Source organism: Pagrus major, chromosome 11 (assembly GCF_040436345.1).
Source record: "Pagrus major chromosome 11, Pma_NU_1.0".
Lineage (NCBI taxonomy): Eukaryota > Metazoa > Chordata > Actinopteri > Spariformes > Sparidae > Pagrus > Pagrus major.
The window spans coordinates 6,856,616-6,879,017 of NC_133225.1; the positions used below are offsets into that span (position 1 = coordinate 6,856,616).

Consider the following 22,402-nt stretch of genomic DNA (forward strand, 5'->3'; position numbering starts at 1 on the left):
CAGCCCTCCCTCTTCGGGGGTAACTTATTACGGGAGTTTGCAGGCGGAGTCGGTTTCCCCGAGAGGTAAAATTGTGTGCGGTACAATTGGTGGAGTCGGGTACGAAACTGTCCTTTCGCTTTTCCTGTGAGGGACAGTCAACATAGCAAAGCTACAGACAAAAAAACAAACTAGCTGTTTTAAAATCCGATAAAAAACCGAAAAGGCGGGATATTACCGGGAGTTTAATATGTCGGGAAATAAAGACAGTGACGGCGGATGGAGGACATTTGTGTGGAATTCAGAGAAGAGGGAGTTTCTAGGACGAACAGGGTGCAGTTGGTGTGAGTACCCCCCCATTTTTTACTGAATTAACACGCTCCGCTGCTGTTTAAAACACGACGGCACAATGTGAAATAAACTGTGGCTGAGAGATTTGGAAACTGACGCTGCTCAGAGGGTTTTTTTCCCCCTCTTTTTCTTTCCTCTCCTCTCCATTTCCTGACTGTACAGACAGCACCTGTTAGATCTCGCTGCCTTTGACATGCTGCGTCGTGACTTCGGCTCTCAATGGAGGCTGTGTGGAGAAGTTGGTCTGTCAGATCAGAATAAACTCATTTGTGGAGGGAAAAATAAAGGAAACGGGTCCATCTCACAGAGTTGGCTCCGCAGACGTGCTACAGGTCGAATGTGGAGAAAATTAGGCTAATTATTAAGGAAAAAAAACCCAATTAAGTCGTGCTATAAATGATTTCTGCCCTTACACATTTGACTGGTAACATAAGCACACGTAACTGCGACTTGAGTAAATGTTAGATAATTGGTTTTATGGTTAATACATTGCCGTGGGAAGTGATTACCAAAGGCGTAGCCCCTCATCGAGCCATTCATTAATAAACGTCCTTTATGAAAAGGTCATCCTGAAGGACGGTGTGGTGGGCCGGGGCTCCTCACTGAACCAAATGGTGAAAGTTGGGGCTTGGGTTTGCTTGCGTGCCTCACTGGTCCAACATTTTGTATTTTTACCCTTCCAAATGAAAGCAGACGAGAAACAAGTGGGACATTTTATTCATTTTAATAATAAGATTAATGGTTAAACTGTGGCTCCTGTATACAGGCCTGGTTATGCTCTCCCCCCCCTCCCTCCCCTCTTATGCTTTCACTCAAACCCAAGATTAATGGATCCAGCTCTAATCGTTTTACCACTGTTTTCAATACTTTAAGACGACCTAATACGGTCAGCAGTGCTTGTTGATTTGATGGGATAACTGCACTCCTATTATATACTACCAATTAAGCTCACTAAACCGTTTAGAAAAAAGTCTAAATGGTGTTTTTTTTCCCCCCTCCGTCTGTGTGAGACGCAGCCGGGTTCGGCCAGACACCGCTCGGCAACATGGTGCTGGGGAGCAGATCACGACTCACATGTCTCAAGGGCCGCCCCTCTCCATCTCCTGCTTATTTTTTTCTTTCCCCCCCCTCTGAAAGAAAAGACGTTGGTCGGCACGTCCTTGCCAGTTTTTTTCCCCCCCTTCAAAACGCAACGACAGCTCAAAAAATAAACAGTTTTTTGTGAGAGAAAGGCTCATTTTGTGTCGAGTAAAATCACTGTAATGTCGCTGTAAGTCTCGCCGTCACGGTCCGTCTGCGCTGAACTGTGAATGGCGAGTTTATGGCGAAACTCACAGGAGGTTCACTTTCAGGTGGAAATTAAATCCACCGTACTTGTGTTTTAGTGTAGTAATGTCACCACTGCTGTTTAGTGTGCGTGTGTTACAGGCGTAACTGTGAGCGTGTCTGTCGTGAGGGAGGGTGATGTCGCACTAACTAAAAAGCGGGCGATGTGGCTGTGAATGCAACAGGTATGTCTGTGCCCTTGAGTTTCTTGAAACGTTCACGGTCCGTCGGTAACATTAAGGCTCATTTCAGATGCGTTCAGTTACTAAAGCCACATAGTTTTTAAGTGAACTATTCCCAACGTCATTTGTCTCCAAAAAAAAAAAGCGAAATATAGGAAATGACGTCCGTCAGTGTCAGACATGTCGCTCATTTCTTTTCTGTAATAGTTTTTTGTGAGTACATTTCGACATTTAGGACAGCTGAACCCGTCTGGAAATGTTACTGCGGAGCTGGTAAAGGCGTCGACTAGGCTTCAACAAAAGCGTCAGTAAAAGTGTGGGGACATGAGCGAGGTGTGAACGTGGTGACGGCCCCTTCACAACATGCTGCAGCAGTAGTCTGGTGGTGCTGCTGGTGGGGGAGGTGCTCTCCATTCAAACTCTGCCTCTCACCAGCAGCAGCAGCAGGCCAGTTTCTGTGCTATTTACATGTCTTGGCAGCAGTGTTGATACCTGGCATTTTACTGCTACAAAATGGTGTTGTGTATCTAAGGCACCCACGTGCACTCACTCAAAATGGCCTTTCTTATAAATCCCATGTAATTGAATGTAAATATAAAATGAAGCCCACATAGTTCTGCTTTGATCCAGCTAAGACACGTTAACAGTCACAGGGAACTCAAATGGCTGCAACAGCGGCTATAACTCCATACTGTCTGGCACGCCTTTCTCCAAAAAAAAAAAAAAAAGGTATTTGTTATGCAAATACTCCTCATCCATACAACAGGTGCTGATTCAAACATTTCTTTTACTTCTAAGGCGGTCTAAAGAAAATCACTTCACAGAATTGTAATCCTACACATCTCGTCAGCATGAGCGACCGTCTATAGTTTCCTCCTCAACAGGTGCATCTCGCCTGCACTCCAGCTATGGTTGCACACACTCATTAGAAAAAAATAGCTCACGACGCATTTGCATTGGTGGTTCGTGCTGTGACAACCTGTAGCCGTACTGTAACACAAAATCAAAGCTGATTTTGACTTTTTATTTAGAAAAGGTTCATATGGTGTCCCTGCTTCTGCTCATTTTCTGTAGCTGTGTTAGAAGACAAACTGTCCTCTCTCTCTCTCTCTCTCTCTCTCTCTCTCTCTCTGCGTCTGAGCATAAAATGAGGGGATGTTGCTCCAGATCTCATGCGCTGGAAACACTGCTTGTGTGTTTTGAAATGCAAAAAAACAGTATCAGAGTAACATAAGGCGTGGAGAGGTAATCTATAGTCTGTTGGGGGAGATAAGGTTGTGGAGTTGAGCCAGTTATCAACCCGCCAAACTGGTTTCACACTGGCCGATTGGGACACGCATCTGGCAGGGGGCGGGAAGACATTTTGGGAAGGCGCCACAACAACAGCAGACAGATCAGGAACAATGATGAGGATGCTGCTGTCTGTTGGTGTTTAGAATCAGAGACGGTATGATGCCACATGATGGCTGTTGTGATAGAGCAGAAATCTGGCATCAAATGCGAAGTTTTTTAGATGACATTTTTTGTCATAGATTTCAAGGCCCTGTGTGCTGATTGGTCACACTCCTTTAACAGAAACACAAATATTCAGAATTTTTCCTTCAGTTCAAAATATATGTTAATTTTTTTGAATATTCAAATGACAAAAATAATAATAGCCAAATAAACCTATTACTGCAAAAAAAGAGGATGATTACGATATTTTGTTGGCTGTTTTTAAGCTATACAGTAGGATCAGACTAAAAACTGAATTCTGGGTTTCATTTGAGCTCTGGTTGTTAGATACACATCTCACAGAAGATGTTTATTTTACTTGAGCCACACGCTGTTTCTGGTGTTACTCTCTGAGATCACCTCAAATGAGATACACGCTACTCCATCTTAAAGTTGTAGTATAGATACACTGTTGTATAGACGGATACAAGTATTGGGGTACTCTACAGGTGATAAAAAGTGTGATACATTTAAGTATCGACTCCTTCGACTGATCTCGACTCAAAGTAAGCAAAACACAAAATGCTAATTAGACTTTTGTGCCTACAACAACAGCCTGAGACAGACAAAGTGAGGCCTTGTTGTTCAGTTAAGTGACGGCAGTGTGTGTTTTTGCCAAACCTGCTGTGGAAGTGGCGGCACTGCGGGGGAGGGGTCTGCATGAGAGGTGGCTGTGGCGCTAACAGGATCGACTAGTGACTCATCCAGTTTGAATTGAAATGCGACCCTCCTGCTGTTGCATAATTGGAGTAAATTTTAAATTAGGTGAATAAAAAAAACGTCGGCATTGTTCTAAAGTGGCTTCCACAGACGGGAAGAGAAGGGATCATGCTGTGTGGGAGTAGTTTGTGGACTATCTAAACGCAGTCGTCAAGGTTTTTCTCTCCTAGAGGTTCTGTCCAAATCTTGTTTTTTCTTTTCCTGGAACTTTCTTTATATTGACTTTTTTCCTATTAAAAAAAAAAAAAGGAAAATGGTTGGTATGAGACATACATCAGTAATTTTGTTCTTGAGTGCGAACACTTAAGATTTAAGACAGAACAAGGGTGATGCTTTTTATTAGTGACCTTGTTATAAGCATTGATAAGGCCCTTATAAGTCCTTGTAAGATGCCTATTAACATTATTATGTTTTAATAAGATATATGTGCGTACTAATAGCACCATAAAAACATATATTGTTTAATAATAAGACATTTATAAGCCCTTTTGCTGCATGTCCCCTATCTTCAGCTGTACTATTCAGTAAAGTTAAAAACCTCATGAAAAATAACAATTACATTATAAAGGATTAATTTAACTTAATGAGGCACTGTTCCCATGTTAGATCTGATAGCAATGACAACAGCTGAATAAACGTTAACAGTGACATAGTAGGTAAGTTAAACTCAGTGTGTTTGTAGTGCTAATTTAAACATTTATAAGAAACTCATTAAGATTTTGTTCATGTTCTTGAATGCCTATAAACTGTTAACAAGTTGATTAAGGGTGGTATTAAAGGCCTTTTAAGATTAAGAATATATGTGTTTATCAAACTATCTGTTTTTATTAATCCATTAATGGTCTGCTCTATGAATTTTCAAAAAAGAATAATAACATCTCTAAATGTCAGACCAACAATGCAAAAATCAAATGATATTCAGTTTGTGACATAAGACAAAATATGTTAGTTCTTTGCTCCATAAGTAACCAAATCTATTTCTTGTTGCAGCTCTAATAATTTTACACAAGTGATTAAATATACCTTTCTCCCCTACAGTTAAAATCATCTTGTTCTACGTGATATTCTACCTATGCTTGGCTGGAATCTTCGTCGGGACCATCCAGGCCCTGCTGCTTACATTAAGCAGATACAAGCCCACCTATCAGGACAGAGTCGCCCCTCCAGGTAAATATACTCACCAGCTTTTTACTTCTCTGCAGCAGTAATGCATGTTTTATTAGCTCATAAGCAAACTGTTTTTGTTTGGGCTCTGTGCAGCGTGTGGTTCATGTAGTTCAAATTGACTGTTGGGGTGTGCCTTTAAGCAGCTACTCTATCAGAAGTCTTTCTGACCTTAGATAGGTTCAGCCATTTTGTCCTTCACTCCTCTCAGCCAGTCAATGTTTCCCCCCTCAGGCTACAGGGGAACTGTTGTAGCTTACACCCATTGTGACTAAAACGATTCATGTGTGCTATGACTGTGTCACAGCCGACATGTTCAAATAAACACGTGAGGCAGCCAGAGTTTGTATTTCATTCTTTAAAAAACATTCTAGTTTTGTTGCAGCCAAGAGGCATCCAAGCTTGTTTCTGTGGACACAAATTTTAATCTGTAATCTTGTGAGAACATCAAACACCACCACAGTCACATTACAAGCCTTTTCGAAATTTCCTGCAAACTTGGAGACGGTGCAGATTTTAAGGGCCTGGCCTCATCTTGTTGTGCCAGTACTTGTTTGCACAGCACATGCTCTTGCCTTGGCGGTATTTTTAGCAGTCATTGTAAATGACTGGCTTCATGCACAAGTTAGTTTGCCGGCCGTTTTGTCTGTCAGCCGTCCACGGCTGTTAAGAGTCAAAGAGTAGCCTGGCAGTGAAACAAGTGTGCAGCGCTTTGAGCTGAAGCGAGTTTCCAGTAGTGGCAAGATAAAGGAAGGGAGTAGTTAGTTTTTTTTTTTTTTTTCAGAGCTCAAGCCCGCCTCTCACTCTGGGGCTAAAAGTTTCCATTGTGAGAGAGACACACGTGAGAGTGGATGGGTGGGGGCAGGGGATTGGTGAACTTTCACAAGCCACCACTGAAATTCAAATGACTGACTGTTAGTTCTCTCTCTCTGTTGCTCAAATGCTGTGAATCTTGCTCATAACTACCACAGTAAACGAACACATCAGCGAGAGGTGAGGCTGAGAGGAGGTTCATAAATGTCATGTTTCCTTTCACTCTTCTTACCCATCTAATTCCCCTAACGCCACGCCTCACTGAGGCCTTGTGCACAAGGTCTGTGGAAAATTACTGCCATAAAGAGCTGACAGAGACCATCTGAGGAAATCCCCAAGACCCCACATTGTGTTGTCCTAAGATAATAGAGCAGACTCTCTCTGGGCACTACAAAGAATAGCTCGCGTGATAAACAGTGTAGCTTCTGTCAAGAATTTCACTCCACAGAACAGTTTTATTGTGTTTTTCTCAAGCCTTTGCATTTAAAGGGGCACTACGTATTTTTGGAGGAGAAATTTAAACTCAGAATTTTTATATTTACAATATTAATGAGGTCATAATAAAAACTCAAGAAATATTTATCTTTTCCATAACTGAGTAAACAAGCTGTTCTCAGAGGAAAATAAGGACCCCAGAACACTGTTTGAAGCTAGAAAGGTGGCAGGGTCCGCCAAATATAAACAAACTAGGACAGTTTAAAATTGTGTTGCCCTTTTAAGGTCAGTTTTTTTTATTCAGTTTATTCAATCATGAAAACAAAGATAATTTGTTTATTTAGGCATGAAATAATCAGGCATGAAATAATCAGTCAATGAAGATCTTTCTCTTCATATTAAAATTTCTTGGCCAAAACTACAGAGTGCACCTTTAATGTGATCGTCTTATATTTTGGATATCGTTATATTGTGATATGACACCAGTGTTGTCTTTTCCTGGTTTTAAAGACTGCATTACAGTAAAGTGATGTAATTTTGTTAACTCTCCAGAATGTTCTGCTTGTTCTAATACATGTCTTTACCCGCTTAGTCGTTATATCCTCATTACTGATGATTATTTATCAGAAATGTATTTGCTTTAAATGAATATTTTGTCAAAATTCAATTGTCATCCTTATAATATTGTTGCAATATCATGGTATTTAGTCAAAAATATTGTGGTATCTGATTTTGTTGCCCTGTGAAGGGCTTTTGAGGAGATATAAAATATGTATTTATGTATATATGTATCATGATATAGCCCTAAAAATATCGATTTTGTTTGCAGGCCATCAGTGTTTCATTTTTATTTTGTAATTTTTTATCAAGACAACTTTGTGTTTTCCAGGTCTATCGCACACCCCACGCTCAGAAAAATCTGAAATTACTTTCAGCAAGGTTGAGCCGAAATCGTACGAGAAGTATGTCGACAGCATGAAGAATTTCCTACAGCTCTATGACGATGAACGTCAGGCTGATGAAATGAAATTTGACGACTGTGGAGGCAAGTATAAGTTGATCATACGGGGATGGTCATACTGTCTGAGTGACACCTGATGTACATGCAGCAATAGACACTTATATTGATGTATTTAAATCAATGAAAAGAAACATCGAGGCCTCCATCAGTACTTCTAAAATATTAAAAGTACATTTGGTAATTTAATGTAGATACTACTAAGAACATGCTTGAAATAAAGACTAGTTTAGTGTTTGGTTAGGGGTCTAATGTGTCTTTTTACCATTTGCAGAGTCTCCTTCAACATACATCGACCGTGGAAATTTGGAAAGCGATGTAGGCCAGAGGAAAGCTTGCCGCTTCCGCAGGACTTTGCTTGAAAGCTGCTCAGGGGCGAGCGATCCCACTTTTGGCTTCCGTGAGGGAAAGCCGTGCCTCATCGTCAAGCTCAACAGGATTGTCAATTTCAGACCAAAGGTAGGTTACAGCACACTTAAACCGTTATAGCTTTTCACAATTACAGGTGCTTTCACGTTGATAAAGGCCCAATGAACAAAGAATAAAACGAAGTCGTAAAAACCAGGAAGGCTTAAATGTGCAAGACTCAAGCATTCTTAAAAAAACTTCAAATTAATGTTAACTAGCATGAAATGTTACCCATCAAGAATCAAACATCTGTCCAACTATGTGACGTACGCTGTCAAGTAAAGTGTTAGCTAATGTTACTCAGCAACCTGGTGACTCAGTTTACACAGAGCAATGTGGATGTGCATTATTGTTTAAGTTAAGGGGCTCTGAGCAACAATTTGTCAACTATTAATCACTTTTTTATTTGGATTGTAACGTGAGGTGATAAATAAGACCTTCCTCTGCTCCGCTAACAGAGAGCAAAGGTAGCTAAGGTTAGTTGAGAAAAGGAGTTTGCTAACATAAACAACTGGCTTCCAGCACAACACAGAAGTCCCACAGAGCCCCTTTAAAAAAAAAGAAAAAGAAAATGCAATATAAACAAGAAGAGGCTTATGTAACATGCTTATTTGCGAGTCTGTGACTCGTTTTGAAATTCTGTGTGAAGTGGAGTAAGGAGTAATCAAGACAAAATAATGAATCCTTGTTTAATTCAGGTCACCGGAGGACAGAAACTCATACATTCCTTTATGCCACTGAGACACTAGTGGCATATGCCACAAAACTATTACTGGCTACACTGAGTTACTTTAGGCTCAGTGGCCACTTTGCAATCTCTCATTGGGATTTGTGCATTTAGCTCAGTGGCATATGCCACTAGTAGCTCAGTGGCATATGCCAGTAGTATTACCTTGGGTCATGACAAATTCCATTGATGTGTTCATGCCGACCTCGGGTCTGCGCCACGCAGTTTGGCACAACAGAGCATCATGTCAGCCCAGCAGCATCTCTCCCATGGGGTCTCCGAGCCTTTTTTTTTTTTTTTTTCTGCAGTTTGCATCACCTCAATCTGTTATCATTTCAGTCAGATCATTGAAACGAAAGTCCAGAATAAAATATATTTTGATAAGTTTTTATTTGTGAGTCTGTGACTCGTGTTGAAATTCTGTGTGAAGTGGAGTTAGGAAAATAATGAATCCGTGTTTAATTCAGGTGATCAGATGACAGAAACTCATACATTCCTTTATTGCCACTGAGACACTAGTGGCATATGCCACAACACTACTACTAGCAAATCATTGGCTAATCAAGTATCGATGAAATCAACAAAAATAATGAACCGTGTTTAATTCAGGTCACCGGACGACAGAAACTTATACATTCCTTTATGCCACTGAGACACTAGTGGCATATGCCACAAAACTAGTAATGGCATATGCCACTGAGTTACTTTTGGCTCAGTGGCCACTTTGCGATCTCTCATTGGGATTTGTGCATTTAGCTCAGTGGCATATGCCACTAGTAGCTCAGTAATATTACCTTGGGTCATGACAAATTCCATTGATGTGTTCATGCCTTCTTTGGGTCTGCGCCACACAGTTTGGCACAACAGAGCATCATGTCAGCCCAGCATCATCTCTCCCATGGGGTCTCCAAGCCTTTTTTTTTCTGCAGTTCGCATCACCTCGATCTGTTATCATTTCAGTCAGATCATTGAAACAAAAGTCCAGAATAAAATATATTTTGATAAGTTTTTATTTGTGAGTCTGTGACTCGTGTTGAAATTCTATGTGAAGTGGAGTTAGGAGTAATCAAGAATCAATGAAATCAATGAAAATAATGAATCCGTGTTTAATTCAGGTGATCAGATGACAAATACTTATACATTCCTTTATTGCCACTGAGACACTAGTGGCATATGCCACAAAACTATTACTGGCTACACTGAGTTACTTTAGGCTCAGTGGCCACTTTGCAATCTCTCATTGGGATTTGTGCATTTAGCTCAGTGGCATATGCCACTAGTAGCTCAGTGGCATATGCCAGTAGTATTACCTTGGGTCATGACAAATTCCATTGATGTGTTCATGCCGACCTCGGGTCTGCACCACGCAGTTTGGCACAACAGAGCATCATGTCAGCCCAGCAGCATCTCTCCCATGGGGTCTCCGAGCCTTTTTTTTTTTTTTTTTCTGCAGTTTGCATCACCTCAATCTGTTATCATTTCAGTCAGATCATTGAAACGAAAGTCCAGAATAAAATATATTTTGATAAGTTTTTATTTGTGAGTCTGTGACTCGTGTTGAAATTCTGTGTGAAGTGGAGTTAGGAAAATAATGAATCCGTGTTTAATTCAGGTGATCAGATGACAGAAACTCATACATTCCTTTATTGCCACTGAGACACTAGTGGCATATGCCACAACACTACTACTAGCAAATCATTGGCTAATCAAGTATCGATGAAATCAACAAAAATAATGAATCCGTGTTTAATTCAGGTCACCGGATGACAGAAACTCATACATTCCTTTATTGCCACTGAGACACTAGTGGCATATGCCACAAAACTAGTAATGGCATATGCCACTGAGTTACTTTTGGCTCAGTGGCCACTTTGCGATCTCTCATTGGGATTTGTGCATTTAGCTCAGTGGCATATGCCACTAGTAGCTCAGTAATATTGCCTTGGGTCATGACAAATTCCATTGATGTGTTCATGCCGTCTTCGGGTCTGCGCCACGCAGTTTGGCACAACAGAGCATCATGTCAGCCGAGCATCATCTCTCCCATGGGGTCTCCAAGCTTTTTTTTTTTCTGCAGTTCGCATCACCTCGATCTGTTATCATTTCAGTCAGATCATTGAAACAAAAGTCCAGAATAAAATATATTTTGATAAGTTTTTATTTGTGAGTCTGTGACTCGTGTTGAAATTCTATGTGAAGTGGAGTTAGGAGTAATCAAGAATCAATGAAATCAATGAAAATAATGAATCCGTGTTTAATTCAGGTGATCAGATGACAGAAACTTATACATTCCTTTATTGCCACTGAGACACTAAAGGCATATGCCACAACGCTATTACTAGCAAATCACTGGCTAATCAAGTATCGATGAAATCAACAAAAATAATAAATCCGTGTTTAATTCAGGTCACCGGAAGACAGAAACTCATACATTCCTTTATTGCCACTGAGACACTAGTGGCATATGCCACAAAACTAGTACTGGCATATGCCACTGAGTTACTTTTGGCTTAGTGGCCACTTTGCGATCTCTCATTGGGATTTGTGCATTTAGCTCAGTGGCATATGCCACTAGTAGCTCAGTAATATTACCTTGGGTCATGACAAATTCCATTGATGTGTTCATGCCATCCTCGGGTCTGCGCCACAGTTTGGCACAACAGAGCATCATGTCAGCCCAGCATCATCTCTCCCATGGGGTCTCCAAGCCTTTTTTTTTTTTCTGCAGTTCGATCTGTTATCATTTCAGTCAGATCATTGAAACAAAAGTCCAGAATAAAATATATTTTGATAAGTTTTTATTTGTGAGTCTGTGACTCGTGTTGAAATTCTATGTGAAGTGGAGTTAGGAGTAATCAAGAATCAATGAAATCAATGAAAATAATGAATCCGTGTTTAATTCAGGTGATCAGATGACAGAAACTTATACATTCCTTTATTGCCACTGAGACACTAGTGGCATATGCCACAAAACTAGTACTGGCATATGCCACAAAACTAGTACTGGCATATGCCACTGAGTTACTTTTGGCTCAGTGGCCACTTTGCGATCTCTCATTGGGATTTGTGCATTTAGCTCAGTGGCATATGTCACTAGTAGCTCAGTAGCTATATTACTTTGCTGTTAACAAGCAATGAAATGCTTTATACATTAAGCAACTGTTTATTGTAAAGTTGTAAATGGTTAATAAATACTGTGTAGTTCATCTGTAAACATTATTTTGGAGGCCATTTAAAGTCGCAAATGGTGTTTTAAAAACCTTTACATATGCCTAAAGATCCAGCGTGTAGGATTTAGGGGGATCTATTGGCAGGAATTGAATGTTTTCATGAGTATAATCACCTTAAACTAAGAATCGTTGTCTTGGAACGAGACTTTTAGAAGAAGTAATGGTGGACTCATGACCGGACCTTTTTAATAAATGGTTTCTAAAGCATTTCATTGCGTGTTAACTGTGAAATAACCATTAACTAAAGGTTAATGCAGGCACCAGAGACAGGAAGAAAGGATAGAAACTTTTATCCTTTTTTTGTTTTAAACTTTCCATTAAGAGTCCGACAATGTTGTAGGAGTGCAATGCTAAAACATGCAATGAAGTAAGAGAAGTAACATTGTGTTTTTTTTCCATTTGGAACCTTGCCTTGTTTTTTCAAGGTGGCAATGTGTGTCAGAGTTGTATGAAATAAACTCAAGTAGCTCAATACAAGTTGCACCACGTGAAACCACTTGTTGCTGCAGCAGCTTGGTTCTGCGGCATGCTCAGGATGTTGTTCAACCAGTCTCTCTCTTCTTTCTAGGCTCCCTCTAACAATCAGTCCCTCCCAGAAGGTCTGCAGGGCAAAGTCCAGCCCAATCTGATCCCCATTTACTGCAAAAATAAGGTATGTTTGATATGACGGCATCTGGCCACGTTTTGTGTACTAGTGTCTACTAGTAGAAAATCTGTCTGCGGTATTAGTGCTAATGCTCAAATTCGTGTGTTTGCAGCGAGATGAGGATGAAGGCAAGATTGGAGAGATCAAGTACTTTGGCCTGGGCGAAGGGTTCCCTCTGCAGTACTACCCGTACTACGGCAAGCAGCTGCAGCCCCAGTACCTCCAGCCTCTGGTCGCCATCCAGTTCACCAACCTCACTTTGGACCAGGAGCTGCGCATCGAGTGCAAAGTATACGGAGCAAACATCGATTACAGCGAGAAAGACCGCTACCAGGGACGTTTCGATGTCAAGCTGACAGTCAAATCGTGACCTCAGCAATGATGAGCACTCTCATTTTGAAACGAATAAAATGTAGAGAGAATTTAAAGAGTTCAGATAAAAACACCACTAGTCTTTGAACATTCATAATATACAGGACCTACACTTAATCTGTGTGCTTTACACCCGCTTTTCTGTGTGTTTGTCGAGGGTTAGAATGTAAAATACAAGAGTAGCAATAGCAAATATTTATTCTACTGTACATGAAAATATTCCTTGAGCCATGGGATGTGTTCATCTATTACTGTAAAACTGCAATTCCACTACTGACGTGTAGCGAGCTGTGTTTCTGTCCCCAAACTATCTCATCCTAACGTGGTTTCTATATATTTTTGGAGTGTCCAGTGCTGTAGTCTAGTCCTGTTGTAATCTCTTCTTCTCTGTCTTATGTCAGCTTTAGTGGTCCAAGGTGTGTGTGTGCGCTCGTGTTCTCCGTGTGCAGGACTGTGTTAGTTTATGTGAGTGCGTGGAGTGTGTGTGTTAATGTGCTCTGACTAACTGAAATACTAGCATGGTACTCTGAACCTTTAAGGCCCATGTATGAGTAAATGACTGCGCTCCATGGAATCTGTTTTTTTGTGTGTTTCTTTACCCGAGTTGACTGTGGAAGGAGACATTTGTACACATTTTTCTTTGTTGTTCACCTTTTAGCTGTAGGATTTATGGTTTGATGACATTTCTGTTTGATACTCTTACATCTGTTCATTCTTAATTCATAGTGTAGAGCTTTGTGGGTCCAGCCTAGAAAGACTGTCACCTCCATGGAAACAGTGGCAACTCAGTGCTTTGAAATCTGTTTTGCTGGAGACGTCACATAACTGTGATGCTACTTACTATTGAATGTTTTAGCCATTTTCATGGTGGAAGAATTTTATATTTATGCAGTTGTACATTTTTTTCAAAGTTTAATGTATGAATCCAATACCAAAGTCGCTGGTCAGAGAGTGAGAGAATATCAGAGGCAATGCAGTATCCCGTGTAATAAGATGTTTAGTTGGTGTGCAAATACTTAATTCAATGTTGAAGATCAAAAACACTTGTCAGGAGTCTGCTCTTGTCACTTTATTTAATCTGCATAAAAACAATACAATGAAACAATAAACAGAAAAATGAGACTGAATTGTCAAGTCTTTGAATACATAGTTCTTCTTTTGCATTCACCCGTCCAAAATCTTGAAGAAGTACTGCACCTGTAGAGAGGAATGGAAAATAAACATCAAAGCTGGAGCCAGTCCTTCCTCATTGTGAAAGTTCAGAGTAAATTCTCCTCCTGCACAAGCCTCTTTCTTGGCCACTGTGTCCCAGTCTTGGGAAAATGGCAGCTCAGTCAGTCACAGGCTAATGTTTAACAAGGAGGCATTTGTCCAAGCTACAGATCAGGAGTTTTCCTGAACAATGACGCTCGATGGGTCAGACCCACTCCCTGCAAAACAATGGTTTTGTTTCAAATTCCACTGCCATTCTTGTTCTCAAACCCAGTTTGAGCTGAGGTTGCCCCGGCCCACAGAGCGGAGTCATGAGACTCGTCTAAAGACACGGCTTCACAGAGTCGGGGGTTTTGTTCTTGCTGAGGTGGTTAGTTATGCATGGCGCTGGGAGACAATGAGAAAACCTGTGTGTGGGATCAGAGGAGCTACACATGATGTATCGTGGGTGTTTTCTACGGTATGTGTCTGTGACGTAGCACCCACCTCCAGGACACCGTCTTCAGGGAGGTCCGTACAGTGCACTGCGTTTTTCACTTTGACTTTGCCATAAAGAGCACGCAGTGTGGTCGGACGGAGATGCCGAGCGATTTCCTGTTGAATGAAAACATCTCGTTAGTCATCTGATTAGCATTCGGCTCAGTGGCACGAACATGGCACACTTTCTGTCCCAAATATCAGTCTGTTTGTGGATCCCACAGTGGAGTGTTGAAACTGAACATCCTGTACTGTTGGGTGTTACTAAGTGATTACTCAGCAACTGGACATGTGATTGTGTGGAGGAAGTGACAAAACACTCAGCAAATTTTTTACACATCGAATGCTCGATTACTTCCCATTTACTATCAGGCTGACTACATGATTTCTTTTCTATTTAACGCAGCTCTAGACATACAATTTCAATACCCTTCAATCTTTTACCACAACAAATTACATTATAGAGACACTAAGTCCTCCTTTTCTGCTTTATCTCGAGTGTCTTTCTATTTTCTTTCAACATGAGACACTCCCAAGGTCAGCTGGGTTCTCTTGCCCTTTGCTACTCTGTGCCTCCAGGAAATGCAACCCTCCCACAGGGTCCTCCATCAGGGGAGGGACATGTGAATAATTACCTCACCAAGACGACTATTAACCCTGAAGGAATGCAAGCTTTATACATCATATAGCACTCCTGTCATATGTGAAACACTGGGGAAAGAAGTGAATCATGTGATGTGTTCGGTCTGATTTAAGCAGAAGGGCTGACATCAAAGTGAATGCAATTAAATCTGGTCAGAATTAACCACCGTAGCTGTAACAAGTGAGGAGTGCATTCACACAACACCAGCTCAGGACGGAGAAAAGAATCTGCTTGTGTTTTACGTCAGGGCAACATTTCCCATGACAGGTTCCTTCTCCTCCTGTGGTTTATGAGAGCGCACACAAAAGGCAGGAACAAGTTTCAAGGTCATCAATCAGCCTAGCCTTCGTCTGCAAGCACTTCATCATATCTTTGAACAAAAACCCTCGTGGAAAACAATTCTCCTGGTTCAATGATTCTACTACACAACAATGATTTGGTTCAAGGATCATGTGAACTATGGATCACCTGGGAAACCGAGTTCTACATTAGCGCTTTTGCTTATGCCATCTGACTGTGGCAAATTCAGGAGAATTAATAATCTACCTTTATTGATACATTTTCATCTGTTTTTCAAAATGGAAGACAAAAAAAAATCACCAAGGCCAAGAAATGTCAATATTAAAAAACATTTTGTACAACATATAACGGTTAAAAACCTATGAGCCTAACTTTAAATTATTGTCAGACCTATTGAAGTGGCGGCCCGCGGGCCAAGTGTGGCCCTTTAACAGCCTCTTTTCTGGCCATTGGATCATTTTATTAGCAGGTAAATTGGCCCATTCATTAATTCTGTTTGTTGCCAGGCACAGAAATAGTCTTAATTCATTAAAAAGTTTCAACCCAGGCTGTTTAAGATGAGGGAATCAAACTGACAACCTATTCCTATGATTAAAACAGTGCACCTTTATAGACATAACGATTCTTTTTCAATTGTAAAAAAAATAATAAAGTAGTAAAGTATAATCTTTTCAAATCTATTTGGGTGAATCCGCTTAATGGAGCCATTTTATGTTTTTAGACATTTTAAAACAAGTCCCCATCTTCTTCAGTTGTTTTGGATAATGTGGCAACACTGTTTTGCCGTGAAGCTCCAGAAATGTTTTGAGGACCACAAAACTTCACCCGACTTTCCATCAGATTGAGGGTGATGAGATAAGGACTGAATTTCCATTGTTGGGTGAACTGTTTCCTTTAATGTACTGTAGCCTCTCCTTTTCAAGCCAGTATCAGTGAGGGATGAGGGTGAGGTGCTAAGTGTCTTGTGACAAACTGAGTCACGGTAGTCTGGTGACACAGCTTGGTAAATTGAATTCACGCTACAGGAGGAGCTCACAAAATCTGTTAAGAAAACTCAAAACTAGTTACAGTTGGATGAACTGTAACAGATTTTAAACTCCATCATCTGCTTACTGGTACAAGCATCAATCAGGTTGCATCAGTAAAGAAAAGGTGAACGTGAAGAAACAATAGCAGGATCCTAAAATGGCCACCCAGTTGTGAAATCATCATTGTTCGTACATCTGTGTTGTATTGTGTGTGTTTGTATCTCAGGAAACCACAGAACTATCTGCAAAGTGGCCCTGCCCAGCCAGGAGCCTGCTGTCTAAGTGTCCTCATGCTACATGAGACTAAAGCCAAAGATGGAAGAGGGGAGATTTACTCAGTGATAAAAGAATTCTTTGCTGCTCTCTGTAATTGCATTAGTTACCCATGAGTGACCTGCAGTCAAGAGTTTAATTTGATTTTAATGAGTCCCCTAGTTTGCTAGACTGGTGTTCTCATAACAGGGGCCGGCTTCTGTGGACAGTAATGTCCGGGGCAGAGTGACCTGGTGGTTACGTGACCGACCAGCAATCCAAAAGTCTCGCGTCTGATCCTTCATGCCCCGCTGACTGTCCAACCCTGCTGAAGTGAGGGAGACAAAAGCTCACTTCATATATCCAACGATCCTGCTAACTTTGTTTGAGCCGCTTAAGAACAAACCAAGTAAAACACTAAAATGCTGCTCATAACTTTTTCCACAAGCTTTGTGATGGAAAGGCTTTTTGGTCGACTTTCCAACTTAACCAAAAACCCCAAAATGTGTTTCTATCTGCACTCACAAAATGTCACAAGGTTTGTTGTTTAGCATTTAAACAATTAGGCAGTAAAATAATAGTGACGTCTACACCTGTAACAAATGTCTTACCTATGAAAATACACTTTGATGTAATATTGTGTGGAGATGACTTCAACTTTTCAAAGATTTGGAGTAATATTTGGTTTTAAATGAAGCAAAAATAAAAAATAAGAAACATCTTTTCATCACATGTACATTTTGAATATGTCCACAAATGGCTCCCACAGCATTATTACAAGAGTTACAAGCCTATGGTTGAGGTCTAGGACACTTCGTCTGTATCTTCTTCCTTGTGTTTATATAACTTCATACAGCCTTTAATTCTTTTATTGCCACCACTGCTACAACTACTGCTACTACCTGTTAGCACCATGCATCTTATTTTTATTGCACATAAAGATTCACCAGATAAAGAAATGAAAACCAAAGCCGACTGCCAAAATAAGAGCTGCAAGGATTAGTTGATAAGGCGATTGCTAACTATTTTGATAACCGGTTGAGCTTTCAAGTCATTTTTCAAGCAGAAATGTCAAATATTTGCTGGTTCTTAAAAGGTGTAATATGTAAGAAGTGGCCACCTGTTGAATTAAAAATCAAACCGGGGGGAGTGTCTGTGTTTACACTGCTAGCACAGAAGCTTTTGATGGGGACAAGGCTAGCTGGTTAGCATGCTAACTTCAGTAGATATCTCTGCAACACAATACGTAGACATCATAACATCAAAACTGTTATTTCTTCACATTCTGGTGATAATTTTAGTTCTCAAAAAATAAACAATTCTCGCACACTGCATCTTTAATGTTAAGGATTTGCTGCTTTTCTTTATCATGTATGATGGTAAGTGAAGAGTCTGTGTTTTGGACTGTTGGTTGGACAAAAGAAGCAATTTGAAGACGTCACTTAGGGCTCTGAGAAATAGTAATGAGACTTTTTCAAAACGTTTTGCCATTTTGTATGATCATTATATTATTTATTGATGATTTAATGATTCAATTGTGCAAAATAATAGGCAGATTAATCAACAATGGAAATAATAGTTCGTTGTACCACTAGCCAAAATGCTAAATGTGAAGACAAATGTCTCCCAATGTAAACATTAAATTTCCCTGAAAACGTCCCATAGTTTCTCAGTAATGTCTCCTTAATCTACAGATCTTGAAAGGAGCGATGTCAAATTCTAGTTGGAATTTTCCCCAAATTTGACTAAAAAATGAACATTTAAAGTGTTGTTGAGAACATTCAGCCTCCAAGCTTGAAGCAACAGTCGTATTCATAGACTGAGACAAACAAAACAATCTTTGTGGACCTGACAATTTTTTAAATGATTAGTTCACAATCATAAAAATGTTTTTAACGAAAATAGATCATTTGAATCTGCGACTTTCTACAGGCTCTGTAGATGGATTATTAAAAAAAAAAGAAAAAAAAATGTTCTCAATATGACCTTTAACTTGTGTAGTCAGAGTAAATCCAGCTACATTTCTGCTCCACTCAGATGTATCTTCTGAAGGTACCAGACCATACAGCACTAAATTTAGCTTTGTGGTCACCAGGGTCAGCTGATATCTCTCTCCACAAAAGCATTACATGGATGGGTCGGAAATCAATAGGAAAATTATATTTTTAACCAGCATGATGCAGGGATAGCATCCTAGCCTCGTGTAACAGGAAGCTCAGGCCTATTCGATCATCTCACACACTCATCATCTACAGTAAGACAACGTGAGGTAACACAGCAGAGGGGTCACCTGTGATGCACTGCGCTGCTGATTTAAAGGGGAAGTGTAAGTGTCACATACAGACTATAAGAAGATGAAACACGATGGGAGAGGGTAAAGAGCTCAGGCAGGGGTCAGGACTGGCTATCAGAGGACTGCTGAGTCTGTCCACTCTGATATCAGGACACATCACAAGACTGAGCGCAATCTCGTGACTGAGAGGGAGCAGCGCAGGGCAGCTGAGGGTGTGGAGGTGTGAATACATGACGATCCTTAATAGAAAGATATACGGCGCCTAGTCAAAGGTGTCAAGTTTCTTCTGTCACATATTTTGATGTTTCTGCTCTCTCCTGGGAGGGAATATATCAGACGAATTGATCTGCCGTCAGCTCTAATATGATTAAGTGTATTAATTCCAGCCATTCTGCTGTACAGTCATGCGTTTATTCACACAAGACCTGTGTTGTTTATAGATTAGTCCTTAGTCAACTGGAATTAATCAATAGCCCTTAACTATTAATAAACATTCTGACCTCTTCATACAGTCCGGCCTCACACAGTTTGTCCGGTCCAATGTGTCGGCCTGATAATGACGTCTGGAATGTCTTTACACGCTGTTTCTGACAAGAAAGACGTACTGTACTTTGGTACTTAGCAGAACAATGTTACACGGACATACGCGCCCTGTCAGCTAGTCTCGAACACGCTGATCTGGTTTGCAACATTTCTTCTCTCAGACCTCAATGCTGCTGTGACTTTCCACTTATCTTGAGGATCAAATGACTGGATTGCGCTGAAGAGTAGGAGTGCTAATGTGGAGGTTATTTGTCAGACAATACTGAGGTGAGGCCGAGGTCATGGAGTGATGAAACTGCTTGACCTCGCAGTTACTCAGTCTGAAGGAATCACAGAGGTTACAGCGGCTTTAATGGAGGAAGAAGGCTATGAATAAATTAACCTCTGACAGCAGCCTGAACTATGTACTGGAGAATTTAACTAGATGGCTGTTAAAAGTATGGATACTTTTTATTACTTCGTGTTCCTGAAGTTAAAAAAAAATAATTAAAAAATCCTATTTTGTGTGCCAAAGACTTTTTTTTTCTTTTTGCTGCAGTATCAAAAAAGGTATTAATTTAAAAATAATAAAATAAATAAAAAATATTTTTTTATTTAAGTGGTTAGTAGTTAGTATTAAGCGCCATGATGCCTTGCACAACTCATAGGCGCAACTTCTGTCACGTCCTGTCACTCAGAGGATGGGTTCACCCAAAAAATCTGCCATTATCTAAAGATGGAAAGTTGTGTTAAGCTACGTAGTCTACAAAATATTTCTGGAGCTTCACAGCAAATGTTGCAGAATATTCCTAAACAACTGAAGTAGACGGGAAAAACAATAGAAAAAAAAAAAGTCAAAAAAATCTAATTTCTCCATAAACTTGTCCGGTGTAATCCAAGTCTCCAGATGTCCTGAAATCACATATTGATTTGAAAATATGTTATTTAACTCTTAGATGAAGTCTTTAGCTGCTAAGCTAAAAGCGTTAGCATGCGGTCGAGGGAGTAAATAACATCTTTTCGAATCAATTTGGGGTCTCAAGCTTCCTGAGATTTTTATGATGGACTAGGATTATACTGGACAAACTGTATCCAGTCATTTAATTTTTATTTTTTTCCCTTTCTTTTTAACCTTTAAAAACAAGTCTCCATCTACTTCTACCACGCTGCGTTGCTGTGAAGCTCCAGAAATGTTTTGTGGATAATGACTGAACTTTCATTTTTGGGTGAACTTCTCCTTTAACTTCAGAGCTGGCGTTTTTCCATGGCAACAGGATGCTAATCCTCTTTCTTAGAGCGAGTGGTACAGTCTATCATTCATTCATGAAGATCTAGGTTAGCAACTTTATCGAGTGAATACTATTATTATTGCTTAGCCCACTTAGCTCACGCCTCCAAGTTATTATGTTACTTACCCTAGTTCCGCTGAGCACCGGAAGTGTCACCCACAACTGTTTCCTCATTAACCTCCCCAGGAAACATAGACAGAGGAAACACACTTTCTACTTGTATGCCACTTTTCACTTCTGATATGATGCCCAAGCCCTCTGGCATTATAACAACGGCATATTACAATATAAAAACCGTCTCAGGGCAATTCTTCATAAGCTCGTTATAATTAGTTTTAAATGAATTGTTTAAGTAAACGGATGCTGCTGAGAACGTTCTGCACACAGGCTCTTTAAGTGTTCTAAGTAATAAAGCAAACCAGGGGCAGATCGGGGGGAGGGTAACTAATAAACTAACACAGGGCAGTTGCAAAGGCTTAATTATTTTGGCATCAATGAGCAGTTGCGGTGCAGAGTCATGTGACCTGGAAATCATTATCTAATTAAGTAACCCTTTCCCTTCTCTGTGGCTGCACTGTCACTAGCACTCTGACAGTGGCCTGGGAGGGCTCATGGTTAACAACAGAAAGCACAACACACGGATATATGAATTAAACTAGAATGGCACGGCCCAACGGTCCACTGTAATGCAATCAAGCCCAATCTAATATCCTATCTGTTACCGTATAGTGGATGAAAAAAGACTAACCTCTATGAAAACATATTTAAATCAGCTCTTTTACCAAATTGTACTCACTCATAGATACCAGCCACCTTAATACGCCTAATCAAGATCCATGCGTTATTTACGAGAACGTATTGAAAAAGTTGGAAAACGCCCTGTCTGGCAATGTTAAAAGAAAACGAGAAAAAACTTGCAGTGGAATCGTGCAGGTGTGTACGCCCTCGTTTCTCTGGTAGCTGAACAGTGATTGGGGGCAGAGCGTCTTATCATTAGATTTCACAGCACGCACTGGCACAGCCCTGCAGCGCTGCTTCCACAGCACCAACCAACACACACATGCACACACACACAGACAAGTTTATTTCACTGGCCGACTCCTTTATCTTATCAGCTAAGCCACAAAATCTTTACAATGTGCACTCAGCAAAGGCTAAAACAACACTCTCCGATTTCATCACCAGTTTGTTTCTGTCTGATTCAAAACCAACAGGTGTGTGTTACTTTTCATCCAACTCCGAACCAATCAGAGCTCGAAACTCAGGTTCGTGTTAAAATACTGGGCTCCGCATTCATCTGGCGTCCAGCTGCCAGGCTTCATGACTCCTCGGCAGATGTGTCCCAGACTGAGATCACATATTTAAAACTGAACGCAGAAGATTTAGCTACACTTACGTAGGATACAAGATGGAGAAAGTGTCACACAACTGGCTGCTCTGGCTCGACATTCACACATAACTGAAAACATAAAAGGAGAACAAAAAAAACGAACACCGCTGTTGCTTTTTAAGGCTCAACCG

At 40.5% G+C, this 22,402-nt stretch overlaps 2 protein-coding genes across 3 annotated transcripts in view; one reads left to right on the forward strand and one right to left on the reverse strand.

Moving 5' to 3' along the window:
* On the forward strand, positions 1–13,987 carry atp1b1a (ATPase Na+/K+ transporting subunit beta 1a). Its single transcript, XM_073475968.1, has 6 exons — positions 1–323; positions 5,091–5,219; positions 7,354–7,509; positions 7,757–7,941; positions 12,416–12,499; positions 12,606–13,987. Exons 1-6 carry the CDS (start codon positions 230–232, stop codon positions 12,861–12,863), a joined length of 906 nt encoding a protein of 301 aa, XP_073332069.1. The 5' UTR covers positions 1–229; the 3' UTR covers positions 12,864–13,987.
* The window catches only part of nme7 (NME/NM23 family member 7), a 21,126-nt gene continuing 12,639 nt past the window's right edge, over positions 13,916–22,402 (reverse strand). For both annotated transcript variants that reach the window (XM_073475967.1, XM_073475966.1), the window contains exons 11-12: positions 14,564–14,671; positions 13,916–14,062 (exon numbers count right to left, since the gene is read on the reverse strand). In XM_073475967.1, the coding sequence (XP_073332068.1) occupies positions 14,030–14,062; positions 14,564–14,671 (141 nt within the window). In that variant the 3' untranslated portion in view covers positions 13,916–14,029. The remainder of the gene's footprint in view (positions 14,063–14,563; positions 14,672–22,402) is intronic.